We start from the raw sequence: 17,142 nt of genomic DNA on the forward strand, positions 1-17,142 counted from the left end.
TAATTAGGTTACGACAAATGACACTCTGGCACACACTCAGCTTATATAGGAACACAAAATCACTCAAGCATAACATTGAACATAGAGATTGAGAAAAAACATTAATATTAAAATAATTGTTTAGACAATGGTGATGCTTTTGGGAGTTAACATAGAGGTTTGATAAACATAAAATCTTATTGAAGTAAATAATAAATATCTTATAAAATAAAATATTAACAAATTTATTTGTATTTTGATGTAATCAACCTTTTATTTTCCTAAATTGTTAACTCCAACTTTAGTGAGGTTTTGGATAATTTCGAATTAGTTCAAGTTGAAGCTCATGGTGGTGACAGAGATAAAGGACTGGAATGTTATGGAATTGGTTTGTACATTTTTACCAGCGCTGCTATTGGTGGATGTTGTCCAACTATTGTATTTCTTTTCAGCTTATCCCGAAAATTGTTATTCTTACCACGGACCTCATTCTATTGACTGTCTCATCACAATTTGGGAAGAAGTGGATTGCAAACTGAAAGGGTATAGATTTCCCAACAACCTGACCACAGCTGATAGCGATTCTTTAAAAACCTCAAATTTGATGTGAGTTTTGGTTTTAAAATAATTTACTTTTTCAATTAAGTGATTTATGTTTACAGAGCAATAAAAGCAAATATGGAAGCTGTTAAATCAGCAGCCGAAAATGGAGATGATGATCATCAATTAAATTGTTATGGTTTAGGTACATTGCTTTTTATTAAACTGTGTTTTTATATTGACGGTACGTTTTTTATCGTATATACTTTAAAAGACAACACGTATTTGTTCTTTAGTGTTTCCTGACAATTGTGACACGTATTACGGACCACACAGTGTGGAATGTCTTACCACTATCTGGAAATGGAAAGGTTGTTTAGAAGAAGGAACAAAAGCTCCAGTTAAATTAGAAACAAATGAAACAGAGGCCTTGGATTTACTGACTGTAGAGTATGTAAACATTGAATGTTATTTTTACAAGTTTCTGTATGTTCTATTCTAATTACAGACAAGTTTTGAATAATTTTGAATTAGTCCAAGTTGATGCTCACAGTGGAAATAAAGTTAAAGGAATGGAATGTTACGGAATTGGTTTGTACAATATTTATAGCACTTCTATTGGTGCAAGTTGTCCTACTATTGTATTTCATTTTAGTATATCCTGAAAATTGTCATTCATATCATGGATACCACTCTATTGATTGTCTTATTACAATTTGGAAAGAAGTGGATTGCAAAGTCAAAGGTTACAGATATCCTGCCAATCTAACAACTGCTGATGCAGATGCTTTGAAATCCATGAACTTGACGTGAGCCTAGTTTTTAAATATAATATGAACATCCAATATATGACGTTTTTGTTACAGAGCTGTCAGAGGAGATATGGAAAGTGTAAAATTAGCAGCAGATGGCGGAAATGATGATCATCAGTTAAATTGTTATGGCGTGGGTAAGTTGAGTTGTTGTATGTTTGTTCTTTCATTGTATTACAAAGAACCAATCGGTAAGGAAGTTAATGTTTTAAATCCTGTTTTAGTATTTCCCGACAACTGTGACACATATTACGGACCACACAGTGTTCAATGTCTTACAACCATCTGGGAATGGAAAGGTTGTTTAGCTGAAGGAACCAAAGCCCCAATTAAGTTGGATCATGCTGATAAAGAAGCTGTGGATTTGCTCACTGTAGAGTAAGTTTGTTTGCAGTTATTTGTATTTTGTTGTAATCAACCTTTTATTTTCCTAAATTGTTAACTCCAACTTTAGTGAGGTTTTGGATAATTTCGAATTAGTTCAAGTTAAAGCTCATGGTGGTGACAAAGATAAAGGATTGGAATGTTATGGAATTGGTTTGTACATTATTACCACCGTTGTTATTGGTGGATGTTGTCCTACTAATGTATTACCTTTTAGTTTATCCTGAAAATTGTTATTCTTACCACGGACCTCATTCTATTGACTGTCTCATCACAATTTGGGAAGAAGTAGATTGCAAAGTCAAAGGTTACAGATACCCTAGCAACCTGACAACTGCTGATGCTGATGCTCTGAAATTCATGAATTTGACGTAAGCCTAGTTTTTAAATATTATATAAACATCCAATATGTGACGCTTTTTCACAGAGCTGTAAGAGGAAATATGGAAAGTGTAAAATTAGCAGCAGATGGCGGAAATGATGATCATCAGTTAAATTGTTATGGCTTGGGTAAGTTGAGTTATTGTATGTTTGTTCTTTCATTGTATTACAAAGAAGTAATCGGTAAGGAAGTTAATGTTTTAAATCCTGGTTTAGTATTTCCCGACAACTGTGACACATATTACGGACCACACAGTGTTCAATGTCTTACAACCATCTGGGAATGGAAAGGTTGTTTAGGTGAAGGAACCAGAGCTCCAGTTAAATTGGATCATGCTGATAAAGAAGCTGTGGATTTGCTCACTGTAGAGTAAGTTTGTTTGCATTTACTTGTATTTTGATGTAATCAACCTTTTATTTTCCTAAATTGTTAACTCCAACTTTAGTGAGGTTTTGGATAATTTCGAATTAGTTCAAGTTGAAGCTCATGGTGGTGACAAAGATAAAGGACTGGAATGTTATGGAATTGGTTTGTACATTTTTACCAGCGCTGCTATTGGTGGATGTTGTCCAACTATTGTATTTCTTTTCAGCTTATCCAGAAAATTGTTATTCTTACCACGGACCTCATTCTATTGACTGTCTCATCACAATTTGGGAAGAAGTGGATTGCAAACTGAAAGGTTATAGATTTCCCAACAACCTCACCACAGCTGATAGCGATTCTTTAAAAACCTCAAATTTGACGTGAGTTTTGGTTTTAAAATAATTTACTTTTTCAATTAAGTGATTTATGTTTACAGAGCAATAAAAGCAAATATGGAAGCTGTTAAATCAGCAGCCAAAAATGGAGATGATGATCATCAATTGAATTGTTATGGTTTAGGTACATTGCTTTTTATTAAACTGTGTTTTTATTTTGACGGTACGTTTTTTATCCTATATACTTTAAAAGACAACACGTATTTGTTCTTTAGTGTTTCCTGACAATTGTGACACGTATTACGGACCACACAGTGTGGAATGTCTTACCACTATCTGGAAATGGAAAGGTTGTTTAGATGAAGGAACAAAAGCTCCAGTTAAATTAGAAACGAATGAAACAGAGGCCTTGGATTTACTGACTGTAGAGTATGTAAACATTGAATGTTATTTTGACAAGTTTCTGTATGTTCTGTTCTAAATACAGACAAGTTTTGGATAATTTTGAATTAGTCCAAGTTGAAGCTCACGGTGGAAATAAAGTTAAGGGATTGGAATGTTACGGAATTGGTTTGTACAATATTTATAGCACTTCTATTGTGCAAGTTGTCCTACTATTGCATTTCATTTTAGTATATCCTGAAAATTGTCATTCATATCATGGATACCACTCCATTGATTGTCTTATTACAATTTGGGAAGAAGTGGATTGCAAAGTCAAAGGTTATAGATATCCTGCCAATCTAACAACTGCTGATGCAGATGCTTTGAAATCCAAGAACTTGACGTAAGCCTAATTTTTAAATATAATATGAACGTCCAATATATGACGTTTTTGTTACAGAGCTGTAAGAGAAGATATGGAAAGTGTAAAATTAGCAGCAGATGGCGGAAATGATGATCATCAGTTAAATTGTTATGGCTTGGGTAAGTTGGGTTGTTGTATGTTTGTTCTTTAATTGTATTACAAAAAAGTAATCGGTAAGGAAGTTAGTTTTTTAAATTCTGTTTTAGTATTTCCCGACAACTGTGACGCATATTACGGACCACACAGTGTTCAATGTCTTACAACCATCTGGGAATGGAAAGGTTGTTTAGGTGAAGGAACCAAAGCCCCAATTAAATTGGATCATGCTGATAGAGAAGCTGTGGATTTGCTCACTGTAGAGTAAGTTTGTTTGCAGTTATTTGTATTTTAATGTAATCAACCTTTTATTTTCCTAAATTGTTAACTCCAACTTTAGTGAGGTTTTGGATAATTTCGAATTAGTTCAAGTTGAAGCTCATGGTGGTGACAAAGATAAAGGATTGGAATGTTATGGAATTGGTTTGTACATTATTACCACCGTTGTTATTGGTGGATGTTGTCCTACTAATGTATTACCTTTTAGTTTATCCTGAAAATTGTTATTCTTACCACGGACCTCATTCTATTGACTGTCTCATCACAATTTGGGAAGAAGTAGATTGCAAAGTCAAAGGTTACAGATATCCTAGCAACCTGACAACTGCTGATGCGGATGCTCTGAAATTCCTGAATTTGACGTAAGCCTAGTTTTTAAATATAATAAGAACATCCACTATACGACGCTTTTTCACAGAGCTGTAAGAGGAAATATGGAAAGTGTAAAATTAGCAGCAGATGGCGGAAATGATGATCATCAGTTAAATTGTTATGGCTTGGGTAAGTTGAGTTGTTGTATGTTTGTTCTTTCATTGTATTACAAAGAAGTAATCAGTAAGGAAGTTAATGTTTTAAATCCTGTTTTAGTATTTCCCGACAACTGTGACACATATTACGGACCACACAGTGTTCAATGTCTTACAACCATCTGGGAATGGAAAGGTTGTTTAGGTGAAGGAACCAGAGCCCCAGTTAAATTGAATCATGCTGATAAAGAAGCTGTGGATTTGCTCACTGTAGAGTAAGTTTGTTTGCATTTACTTGTATTTTGATGTAATTAACCTTTTATTTTCCTAAAATGTTAATTCCAACTTTAGTGAGGTTTTGGATAATTTCGAATTAGTTCAAGTCGAAGCTCATGGTGGTGACAAAGATAAAGGATTGGAATGTTATGGAATTGGTTTGTACATTATTACCACCATTGTTATTGGTGGATGTTGTCCTACTAATGTATTACCTTTTAGTTTATCCTGAAAATTGTTATTCTTACCATGGACCTCATTCTATTGACTGTCTCATCACAATTTGGAAAGAAGTAGATTGCAAACTGAAAGGTTACAGATACCCTAGCAACCTGACAACTGCTGATGCGGATGCTCTGAAATTGATGAATTTGACGTAAGCCTAGTTTTTAAATATTATATAAACATCCAATATATTACGCTTTTTCACAGAGCTGTAAGAGGAAATATGGAAAGTGTAAAGTTAGCAGCAGATGGCGGAAATGATGATCATCAGTTAAATTGTTATGGCTTGGGTAAGTTGAGTTGTTGTATGTTTGTTCTTTCATTGTATTACAAAGAAGTAATCGGTAAGGAAGTTAATGTTTTAAATCCTGTTTTAGTATTTCCCGACAACTGTGATACATATTATGGACCACACAGTGTTCAATGTCTTACAACCATCTGGGAATGGAAAGGTTGTTTAGGTGAAGGAACCAAAGCCCCAATTAAATTGGATCATGCTGATAAAGAAGCTGTGGATTTGCTCACTGTAGAGTAAGTTTATTTGCATTTATTTGTATTTTGATGTAATCAACCTTTTATTTTTCTAAATTGTTAACCCCAACTTTAGTGAGGTTTTGGATAATTTCGAATTAGTTCAAGTTGAAGCTCATGGTGGTGACAAAGATAAAGGATTGGAATGTTATGGAATTGGTTTGTACATTATTACCACCGTTGTTATTGGTGGATGTTGTCCTACTAATGTATTACCTTTTAGTTTATCCTGAAAATTGTTATTCTTACCACGGACCTCATTCTATTGACTGTCTCATCACAATTTGGGAAGAAGTAGATTGCAAAGTCAAAGGTTACAGATACCCTAGCAACCTGACAACTGCTGATGCGGATGCTCTGAAATTCATGAATTTGACGTAAGCCTAGTTTTTAAATATTATATAAACATCCAATATATGACGCTTTTTTACAGAGCTGTAAGAGGAAATTTGGAAAGTGTAAAATTGGCAGCAGATGGCGGAAATGATGATCATCAGTTAAACTGTTATGGCTTGGGTAAGTTGAGTTGTTTTATGTTTGTTCTTTCATTGTATTACAAAGAAGTAATCGGTAAGGAAGTTAATGTTTTAAATCCTGTTTTAGTATTTCCCGACAACTGTGACACATATTACGGACCACACAGTGTTCAATGTCTTACAACCATCTGGAAATGGAAAGGTTGTTTAGGTGAAGGAACCAGAGCCCCAGTTAAATTGGATCATGCTGATAAAGAAGCTGTGGATTTGCTCACTGTAGAGTAAGTTTGTTTGCATTTATTTGTATTTTGACGTAATCAACCTTTTATTTTCCTAAATTGTTAACTCCAACTTTAGTGAGGTTTTGGATAATTTCGAATTAGTTCAAGTTGAAGCTCATGGTGGTGACAAAGATAAAGGACTGGAATGTTATGGAATTGGTTTGTACATTTTTACCAGCGCTGCTATTGGTGGATGTTGTCCAACTATTGTTTTTCTTTTCAGCTTATCCCGAAAATTGTTATTCTTACCACGGACCTCATTCTATTGACTGTCTCATCACAATTTGGGAAGAAGTGGATTGCAAACTGAAAGGTTATAGATTTCCCAACAACCTCACCACAGCTGATAGCGATTCTTTAAAAACCTCAAATTTGACGTGAGTTTTGGTTTTAAAATAATTTACTTTTTCAATTAAGTGATTTATGTTTACAGAGCAATAAAAGCAAACATGGAAGCTGTTAAATTAGCAGCCGAAAATGCAGATGATGATCATCAATTGAATTGTTATGGTTTAGGTACATTGCTTTTTATTAAACTGTGTTTTTATTTTGACGGTACGTTTTTTATCGTATATACTTTAAAAGACAACACGTATTTGTTCTTTAGTGTTTCCTGACAATTGTGACACATATTACGGACCACACAGTGTGGAATGTCTTACCACTATCTGGAAATGGAAAGGTTGTTTAGATGAAGGAACAAAAGCTCCAGTTAAATTAGAAACAAATGAAACAGAGGCCTTGGATTTACTGACTGTAGAGTATGTAAACATTGAATGTTATTTTTACAAGTTTCTGTATGTTCTATTCTAAATACAGACAAGTTTTGGATAATTTTGAATTAGTCCAAGTTGAAGCTCACGGTGGAAATAAAGTTAAAGGATTGGAATGTTACGGAATTGGTTTGTACAATATTTATAGCACTTCTATTGGTGCAAGTTGTCCTACTATTGCATTTCATTTTAGTATATCCTGAAAATTGTCATTCATATCATGGATACCATTCCATTGATTGTCTTATTACAATTTGGAAAGAAGTGGATTGCAAAGTCAAAGGTTACAGATATCCTGCCAATCTAACAACTGCTGATGCAGATGCTTTGAAATCCAAGAACTTGACGTAAGCCTAATTTTTAAACATAATATGAACGTCCAATATATGACGTTTTTGTTACAGAGCTGTAAGAAGAGATATGGAAAGTGTAAAATTAGCAGCAGATGGCGGAAATGATGATCATCAGTTAAATTGTTATGGCTTGGGTAAGTTGAGTTGTTGTATGTTTGTTCTTTCATTGTATTACAAAGAAGTAATCGGTAAGGAAGTTAATGTTTTAAATTCTGTTTTAGTATTTCCCGACAACTGTGACACATATTACGGACCACACAGTGTTCAATGTCTTACAACCATCTGGGAATGGAAAGGTTGTTTAGGTGAAGGAACCAAAGCCCCAATTAAATTGGATCATGCTGATAAAGAAGCTGTGGATTTGCTCACTGTAGAGTAAGTTTGTTTGCAGTTATTTGTATTTTGATGTAATCAACTTTTTTTTCCTAAATTGTTAACTCCAACTTTAGTGAGGTTTTGGGTAATTTCGAATTAGTTCAAGTTGAAGCTCATGGTGGTGACAAAGATAAAGGATTGGAATGTTATGGAATTGGTTTGTACATTATTACCACCGTTGTTATTGGTGGATGTTGTCCTACTAATGTATTACCTTTTAGTTTATCCTGAGAATTGTTATTCTTACCATGGACCTCATTCTATTGACTGTCTCATCACAATTTGGGAAGAAGTAGATTGCAAAGTCAAAGGTTACAGATACCCTAGCAACCTGACAACTGCTGATGCGGATTCTCTGAAATTCATGAATTTGACGTAAGCCTAGTTTTTAAATATAATATGAACATTCAATATATGACGCTTTTTCACAGAGCTGTAAGAGGAAATATGAAAAGTGTAAAATTAGCAGCAGATGGCGGAAATGATGATCATCAGTTAAATTGTTATGGCTTGGGTAAGTTGAGTTGTTGTATGTTTGTTCTTTCATTGTATTACAAAGAAGTAATCGGTAAGAAAGTTAATGTTTTAAATCCTGTTTTAGTATTTCCCGACAACTGTGACACATTTTACGGACCACACAGTGTTCAATGTCTTACAACCATCTGGGAATGGAAAGGTTGTTTAAATGAAGGAACCAGAGCCCCAGTTAAATTGGACCATGCTGATAAAGAAGCTGTGGATTTGCTCACCGTAGAGTAAGTTTGTTTGCGTTTATTTGTATTTTGACATAATTAACCTTTTATTTTCATAAATTATTAACTAAAACTTTAGTGAGGTTTTGGATAATTTCGAATTAGTTCAAGTTGAAGCTCATGGTGGTGACAAAAATAAAGGATTGGAATGTTATGGAATTGGTTTGTACATTATTACCACCATTGTTATTGGTGGATGTTGTCCTACTCATGTATTACCTTTTAGTTTATCCCGAAAATTGTTATTCTTACCACGGACCTCATTCTATTGACTGTCTCATCACAATTTGGGAAGATGTAGATTGCAAAGTCAAAGGTTACAGATACCCTAGCAACCTGACAAGTGCTGATGCGGATGCTTTGAAATTCATGAATTTGACGTGAGCCTAGTTTTTAAATATAATATGAACGCCCAATATATGACGTTTTTGTTACAGAGCTGTAAGAGGAGATATGGAAAGTGTAAAATTAGCAGCAGATGGCGGAAATGATGATCATCAGTTAAATTGTTATGGCTTGGGTAAGTTGAGTTGTTGTACGTTTGTTCTTTTATTGTATTACAAAGAAGTGATCGGTAAGGAAGTTAATGTTTTAAATCCTGTTTTAGTATTTCCCGACAACTGTGACACATATTACGGACCACACAGTGTCCAATGTCTTACAACCATCTGGGAATGGAAAGGTTGTTTAAATGAAGGAACCAGAGCCCCAGTTAAATTGGATCATGCTGATAAAGAAGCTGTGGATTTGCTCACTGTAGAGTAAGTTTGTTTGCAGTTATTTGTATTTTAATGTAATCAACCTTTTATTTTCCTAAATTGTTAACTCCAATTTTAGTGAGGTTTTGGATAATTTCGAATTAGTTCAAGTTGAAGCTCATGGTGGTGACAAAGATAAAGGACTGGAATGTTATGGAATTGGTTTGTACATTTATACCAGCGCTGCTATTGGTGGATGTTGTCCAACTATTGTATTTCTTTTCAGCTTATCCCGAAAATTGTTATTCTTACCACGGACCTCATTCTATTGACTGTCTCATAACAATTTGGGAAGAAGTGGATTGCAAACTGAAAGGTTATAGATTTCCTAACCACCTCACCACAGCTGATGGGGATTCTTTAAAAACCTCAAATTTGACGTGAGTTTTGGTTTTAAAATAATTTACTTTTTCAATTAAGTGATTTATGTTTACAGAGCAATAAAAGCAAACATGGAAGCTGTTAAATTAGCAGCCAAAAATGGAGATGATGATCATCAATTGAATTGTTATGGTTTAGGTACATTGCTTTTTATTAAACTTTGTTTTTATTTTGACGATACGTTTTTTATCGTACATACTTTAAAAGACAACATGTATTTGTTCTTTAGTGTTTCCTGACAATTGTGACACGTATTACGGACCACACAGTATGGAATGTCTTACCACTATCTGGAAATGGAAAGGTTGTTTAGATGAAGGAACAAAAGCTCCAGTTAAATTAGAAACAAATGAAACAGAGGCCTTGGATTTACTGACTGTAGAGTATGTAAACATTGAATGTTATTTTTACAAATTTCTGTATGTTCTATTCTAAATACAGACAAGTTTTGAATAATTTTGAATTAGTCCAAGTTGAAGCTCACGGTGGAAACAAAGTTAAAGGATTGGAATGTTACGGAATTGGTTTGTACAATATTTATAGCACTTCTATAGATGCAAGTTGTCCTACTATTGCATTTATTTTAGTATATCCTGAAAATTGTCGTTCATATCATGGATACCACTCCATTGATTGTCTTATTACAATCTGGAAAGAAGTGGATTGCAAAGTGAATGGTTACAGATATCCTGCCAATCTAACAACTGCTGATGCAGATGCTTTGAAATCCAAGAACTTGACGTGAGCCTAATTTTTAAATATAATATGAACGTCCAATATATGACGTTTTTGTTACAGAGCTGTCAGAGGAGATATGGAAAGTGTAAAATTAGCAGCAGATGGCGGAAATGATGATCATCAGTTAAATTGTTATGGCTTGGGTAAGTTGAGTTGTTGTATGTTTGTTCTTTCATTGTATTACAAAGAACCAATCGGTAAGGAAGTTAATGTTTTAAATCCTGTTTTAGTATTTCCCGACAACTGTGACACATATTACGGACCACACAGTGTTCAATGTCTTACAACCATCTGGGAATGGAAAGGTTGTTTAGGTGAAGGAACCAGAGCCCCAGTTAAATTGGATCATGCTGATAAAGAAGCTGTGGATTTACTTACTGTAGAGTAAGTTTGTTTGCAGTTATTTGTAATTTGATGTAATCGACCTTTTATTTTTCTAAATTGGTAACTCCAACTTTAGTGAGGTTTTGGATAATTTTGAATTAGTTCAAGTTGAAGCTCATGGTGGTGACAAAGATAGAGGATTGGAATGTTATGGAATTGGTTTGTACATTATTACCACCGTTGTTATTGGTGGATGTTGTCCTACTAATGTATTACCTTTTAGTTTATCCTGAAAATTGTTATTCTTACCACGGACCTCATTCTATTGACTGTCTCATCACAATTTGGGAAGAAGTAGATTGCAAAGTCAAAGGTTACAGATACCCTAGCAACCTGACAATTGCTGATGTGGATGCTCTGAAATTCATGAATTTGACGTAAGCCTAGTTTTTAAATATTATATAAACATCCAATATATGACGCTTTTTCACAGAGCTGTAAGAGGAGATATGGAAAGTGTAAAATTAGCAGCAGATGGCGGAAATGATGATCATCAGTTAAATTGTTATGGCTTGGGTAAGTTGAGTTGTTGTATGTTTGTTCTTTCATTGTTACAAAGAAGTAATCGGTAAGGAAGTTAACGTTTTAAATCCTGTTTTAGTATTTCCCGACAACTGTGACACATATTACGGACCACACAGTGTTCAATGTCTTACAACCATCTGGGAATGGAAAGGTTGTTTAGGTGAAGGAACCAGAGCCCCAGTTAAATTGGATCATGCTGATAAAGAAGCTGTGGATTTGCTCACTGTAGAGTAAGTTTGTTTGCATTTATTTGTATTTTGATGTAATCAACCTTTTACTTTCCTAAATTGTTAACTCCAACTTTAGTGAGGTTTTGGATAATTTCGAATTAGTTCAAGTTGAAGCTCATGGTGGTGACAAAGATAAAGGACTGGAATGTTATGGAATTGGTTTGTACATTTTTACCAGCGCTGCTATTGGTGGATGTTGTCCAACTATTGTATATCTTTTTAGCTTATCCCGAAAATTGTTATTCTTACCACGGACCTCATTCTATTGACTGTCTCATCACAATTTGGGAAGAAGTGGATTGCAAACTGAAAGGTTATAGATTTCCCAACAACCTCACCACAGCTGATAGCGATTCTTTAAAAACCTCAAATTTGACGTGAGTTTTGGTTTTAAAATAATTTACTTTTTTCAATTAAGTGATTTATGTTTACAGAGCAATAAAAGCAAACATGGCAGTTGTTAAATTAGCAGCCGGAAATGGAGATGATGATCATCAATTGAATTGTTATGGTTTAGGTACATTGCTTTTTATTAAACTGTGTTTTTATTTTGACGGTACGTTTTTTATCCTATATACTTTAAAAGACAAAACGTATTTGCTCTTAAGTGTTTCCTGACAATTGTGACACGTATTACGGACCACACAGTGTGGAATGTCTTACCACTATCTGGAAATGGAAAGGTTGTTTAGAAGAAGGAACAAAAGCTCCAGTTAAATTAGAAACAAATGAAACAGAGGCCTTGGATTTACTGACTGTAGAGTATGTAAACATTGAATGTTATTTTTACAAGTTTCTGTATGTTCTATTCTAAATACAGACAAGTTTTGGATAATTTTGAATTAGTCCAAGTTGAAGCTCACGGTGGAAATAAAGTTAAAGGATTGGAATGTTACGGAATTGGTTTGTACAATATTTATAGCACTTCTATTGGTGCAAGTTGTCCTACTTATTGCATCTCATTTTAGTATATCCTGAAAATTGTCGTTCATATCATGGATACCACTCCATTGATTGTCTTATTACAATCTGGAAAGAAGTGGATTGCAAAGTCAAAGGTTACAGATATCCTGCCAATCTAACAACTGCTGATGCAGATGCTTTGAAATCCAAGAACTTGACGTGAGCCTAGTTTTTAAATATAATATGAACGCCAATATATGACGTTTTTGTTACAGAGCTGTAAGAGGAGATATGAAAAGTGTAAAATTAGCAGCAGATGGCGGAAATGATGATCATCAGTTAAATTGTTATGGCTTGGGTAAGTTGAGTTGTTGTATGTTTGTTCTTTCATTGTATTACAAAGAAGTAATCGGTAAGGAAGTTAATGTTTTAAATCCTGTTTTAGTATTTCCCGACAACTGTGACACCTATTACGGACCACACAGTGTTCAATGTCTTACAACCATCTGGGAATGGAAGGGTTGTTTAGGTGAAGGAACCAAAGCCCCAATTAAATTAGATCATGCTGATAAAGAAGCTGTGGATTTACTTACTGTAGAGTAAGTTTGTTTGCAGTTATTTGTAATTTGATGTAATTAACCTTTTATTTTCCTAAATTGTTAACTCCAACTTTAGTGAGGTTTTGGATAATTTCGAATTAGTTCAAGTTAAAGCTCATGGTGGTGACAAAGATAAAGGATTGGAATGTTATGGAATTGGTTTGTACATTATTACCACCGTTGTTATTGGTGGATGTTGTCCTACTAATGTATTACCTTTTAGTTTATCCTGAAAATTGTTTTTCTTACCACGGACCTCATTCTATTGACTGTCTCATCACAATTTGGGAAGAAGTAGATTGCAAAGTCAAAGGTTACAGATACCCTAGCAACCTGACAACTGCTGATGCGGATGCTCTGAAATTCATGAATTTGACGTAAGCCTAGTTTTTAAATATTATATAAACATCCAATATATGACACTTTTTCACAGAGCTGTAAGAGGAAATATGGAAGGTGTAAAATTAGCAGCAGATGGCGGAAATGATGATCATCAGTTAAATTGTTATGGCTTGGGTAAGTTGAGTTGTTGTATGTTTGTTCTTTCATTGTATTACAAAGAAGTAATCGGTAAGGAAGTTACCGTTTTAAATCCTGTTTTAGTATTTCCCGACAACTGTGACACATATTACGGACCACACAGTGTTCAATGTCTTACAACCATCTGGGAATGGAAAGGTTGTTTAGGTGAAGGAACCAGAGCCCCAGTTAAATTGGATCATGCTGATAAAGAAGCTGTCGATTTGCTCACTGTAGAGTAAGTTTGTTTTCATTTATTTGTATTTTGATGTAATCAACCTTTTATTTTCCTAAATTGTTAACTCCAACTTTAGTGAGGTTTTGGATAATTTTGAATTAGTTCAAGTTGAAGCTCATGGTGGTGACAAAGATAAAGGATTGGAATGTTATGGAATTGGTTTGTACATTTTTACCAGCGCTGCTATTGGTGGATGTTGTCCAACTATTGTATTTCTTTTCAGCTTATCCCGAAAATTGTTATTCTTACCACGGACCTCATTCTATAGACTGTCTCATCACAATTTGGAAAGAAGTGGATTGCAAACTGAAAGGTTATAGATTTCCCAACAACCTCACCACAGCTGATAGCGATTCTTTAAAAACCTCAAATTTGACGTAAGTTTTGGTTTTAAAATAATTTAGTTTTTCAAATAAGTGATTTTTGTTTACAGAGCAATAAAAGCAAACATGGAAGCTGTTAGACTAGCAGCCGGAAATGGAGATGATGATCATCAATTGAATTGTTATGGTTTAGGTACATTGCTTTTGATTAAACTATGTTTTTACTTTGACAGTACGTTTTTTATTGTATATACTTTAAAAGACAACACGTATTTGTTCTTTAGTGTTTCCTGACAATTGTGACACGTATTACGGACCACACAGTGTGGAATGTCTTACCACTATCTGGAAATGGAAAGGTTGTTTAGATGAAGGAACAAAAGCTCCAGTTAAATTAGAAACAAATGAAACAGAGGCCTTGGATTTACTGACTGTAGAGTATGTAAACATTGAATGTTATTTTTACAAGTTTCTGTATGTTCTATTCTAAATACAGACAAGTTTTGGATAATTTTGAATTAGTCCAAGTTGAAGCTCACGGTGGAAATAAAGTTAAAGGATTGGAATGTTACGGAATTGGTTTGTACAATATTTATAGCACTTCTATTGGTGCAAGTTGTGCTACTATTGCGCTTCATTTTAGTATATCCTGAAAATTGTCATTCATATCATGGATACCACTCCATTGATTGTCTTATTACAATTTGGAAAGAAGTGGATTGCAAAGTCAAAGGTTTCAGATATCCTGGCAATCTAACAACTGCTGATGCAGATGCTTTGAAATCCAAGAACTTGACGTGAGCCTAGTTTTTAAATATAATATGAACGTCCAATATATGACGTTTTTGTTACAGAGCTGTAAGAGGAGATATGGAAAGTGTAAAATTAGCAGCAGATGGTGGAAATGATGATCATCAGTTAAATTGTTATGGCTTGGGTAAGTTGAGTTGTAGTATGTTTGTTCTTTCATTGTATTACAAAGAAGTAATCGGTAAGAAAGTTAATGTTTTAAATCCTGTTTTAGTATTTCCCGACAACTGTGACACATATTACGGACCACACAGTGTTCAATGTCTTACAACCATCTGGGAATGGAAAGGTTGTTTAGGTGAAGGAACCAAAGCCCCAATTAAATTAGATCATGCTGATAAAGAAGCTGTGGATTTACTTACTGTAGAGTAAGTTTGTTTGCAGTTATTTGTAATTTGATGTAATCAACCTTTTATTTTCCTAAATTATTAACTCCAACTTTAGTGAGGTTTTGGATAATTTTGAATTAGTTCAAGTTAAAGCTCATGGTGGTGACAAGGATAAAGGATTGGAATGTTATGGAATTGGTTTGTACATTATTACCACCGTTGTTATTGGTGGATGTTGTCCTACTAATGTATTATCTTTTAGTTTATCCTGAAAATTGTTATTCTTACCACGGACCTCATTCTATTGACTGTCTCATCACAATTTGGGAAGAAGTAGATTGCAAAGTCAAAGGTTACAGATACCCTAGCAACCTGACAACTGCTGATGCGGATGCTCTGAAATTGATGAATTTGACGTAAGCCTAGTTTTTAAATATTATATAAACATCCAATATATGACGCTTTTTCACAGAGCTGTAAGAAGAAATATGGAAAGTGTAAAATTAGCAGCAGATGGCGGAAATGATGATCATCAGTTAAATTGTTATGGCTTGGGTAAGTTGAGTTGTAGTATGTTTGTTCTTTCATTGTATTACAAAGAAATAATCGGTAAGTAGGGCTGTGGAAAAGTTAACGGTTAACCGGTTAACCGAACCTATTCGGTTAACCGCTAACGAAAAGTTCAAGTCGTTAACGGAACTATGACGTCATAGGGCATAAACGTATATCAATATCTGTCTTATTTACACGAAAGGCACGTGTTCGTGTTCGTTGATTGTTGTTTTGCAATAAGACAGAGTGTGCAGGGACGCTATTGCTTTGATCGTGCCCTACAACGGCGATTACGCCATCAATCTTGATTGTTAATACCGCAGGCTAACTAGTTTTGCAACATTATATTGGTGTAATACACAACTTAAATGTTTTCCTCAGCCAAGCAGCGTGTTTATTACGAAAAAGCAGGCATTCACACGTGGATTCATTGTATCATAATAGCGATTGTTTGACCTGGCAATTGTTTACGACATAATAGCAATTCACACGTTAATAACTGCGTCATAATTGCAATTCACACGTTGATTATTTAGATGGCAGGTGTTTTAAAACAGGTTTGAATATGAATAAGAAAGCATTACTTTAACGTTAAGAACGTTTGCCCGTGTATTGCAAGCATAGTCCATACGTTCGTCGTAAAGTTGCCTTTAAATTCGCGAAAGAAAAGCGATAAACAAGACGCTTTTATTAGGATTACACTTGTATCGGTTAACCGGTTAACCGGTTAAAACTGAACGGTTAACGGTTTAAACAAAATAGGGAAAATCCACAGCCCTATCAGTAAGAAAGTTAATGTTTTAAATCCTGTTTTAGTATTTCCCGACAACTGTGACACATATTACGGACCACACAGTGTTCAATGTCTTACAACCATCTGGGAATGGAAAGGTTGTTTAGGTGAAGGAACCAAAGCCCCAATTAAATTTGATCATGCTGATAAAGAAGCTGTCGATTTGCTCACTGTAGAGTAAGTTTGTTTTCATTTATTTGTATTTTGATGTAATCAACCTTTTATTTTCCTAAATTGTTAACTCCAACTTTAGTGAGGTTTTGGATAATTTTGAATTAGTTCAAATTGAAGCTCATGGTGGTGACAAAGATAAAGGATTGGAATGTTATGGAATTGGTTTGTACATTTTTACCAGCGCTGCTATTGGTGGATGTTGTCCAACTATTGTATTTCTTTTCAGCTTATCCCGAAAATTGTTATTCTTACCACGGACCTCATTCTATAGACTGTCTCATCACAATTTGGGAAGAAGTGGATTGCAAACTAAAAGGTTATAGATTTCCCAACAACCTCACCACAGCTGATAGCGATTCTTTAAAACCTCAAATTTGACGTAAGTTTTGGTTTTAA

At 34.4% G+C, this 17,142-nt stretch overlaps 4 protein-coding genes and 1 long non-coding RNA gene across 5 annotated transcripts; all 5 read left to right on the plus strand.

The window, feature by feature from the left end:
* The first annotated feature begins 130 nt into the window (after nt 1–130).
* LOC149733961 (uncharacterized) lies at nt 131–10,907 on the plus strand. Its single transcript, XM_089880769.1, has 5 exons — nt 131–724; nt 3,074–3,227; nt 3,286–3,368; nt 7,204–7,357; nt 10,428–10,907. The coding sequence occupies exons 1-5, from the start codon at nt 658–660 to the stop codon at nt 10,753–10,755; spliced, it is 786 nt and encodes a 261-aa protein (XP_089736895.1). The 5' UTR covers nt 131–657; the 3' UTR covers nt 10,756–10,907.
* LOC149733962 (uncharacterized) lies at nt 4,806–6,703 on the plus strand. The gene is made up of 3 exons (XM_089880745.1): nt 4,806–5,100; nt 5,157–6,396; nt 6,461–6,703. The coding sequence occupies exons 1-2, from the start codon at nt 4,841–4,843 to the stop codon at nt 5,482–5,484; spliced, it is 588 nt and encodes a 195-aa protein (XP_089736871.1). The 5' UTR covers nt 4,806–4,840; the 3' UTR covers nt 5,485–6,396; nt 6,461–6,703.
* On the plus strand, nt 7,819–8,563 carry LOC149733963 (uncharacterized). The gene is made up of 4 exons (XR_016385264.1): nt 7,819–7,895; nt 7,960–8,113; nt 8,170–8,252; nt 8,340–8,563. It is a non-coding gene; the product is annotated as an uncharacterized LOC149733963 (long non-coding RNA).
* Nucleotides 8,576–9,257, plus strand: LOC149733964 (uncharacterized). Its single transcript, XM_089880758.1, has 3 exons — nt 8,576–8,652; nt 8,717–8,870; nt 8,928–9,257. Exons 2-3 carry the CDS (start codon nt 8,860–8,862, stop codon nt 9,253–9,255), a joined length of 339 nt encoding a protein of 112 aa, XP_089736884.1. The 5' UTR covers nt 8,576–8,652; nt 8,717–8,859; the 3' UTR covers nt 9,256–9,257.
* LOC149733965 (uncharacterized) lies at nt 10,905–16,523 on the plus strand. The gene is made up of 6 exons (XM_089880757.1): nt 10,905–11,665; nt 11,730–12,628; nt 12,685–12,767; nt 12,855–13,008; nt 13,085–13,385; nt 13,442–16,523. The coding sequence occupies exons 3-5, from the start codon at nt 12,701–12,703 to the stop codon at nt 13,239–13,241; spliced, it is 378 nt and encodes a 125-aa protein (XP_089736883.1). The 5' UTR covers nt 10,905–11,665; nt 11,730–12,628; nt 12,685–12,700; the 3' UTR covers nt 13,242–13,385; nt 13,442–16,523.
* The last annotated feature ends 619 nt before the right edge of the window (nt 16,524–17,142 follow it).

This window comes from Ciona robusta, chromosome 7 (assembly GCF_009617815.1).
Source record: "Ciona robusta chromosome 7, ASM961781v2".
NCBI classification, from domain to species: domain Eukaryota; kingdom Metazoa; phylum Chordata; class Ascidiacea; order Phlebobranchia; family Cionidae; genus Ciona; species Ciona robusta.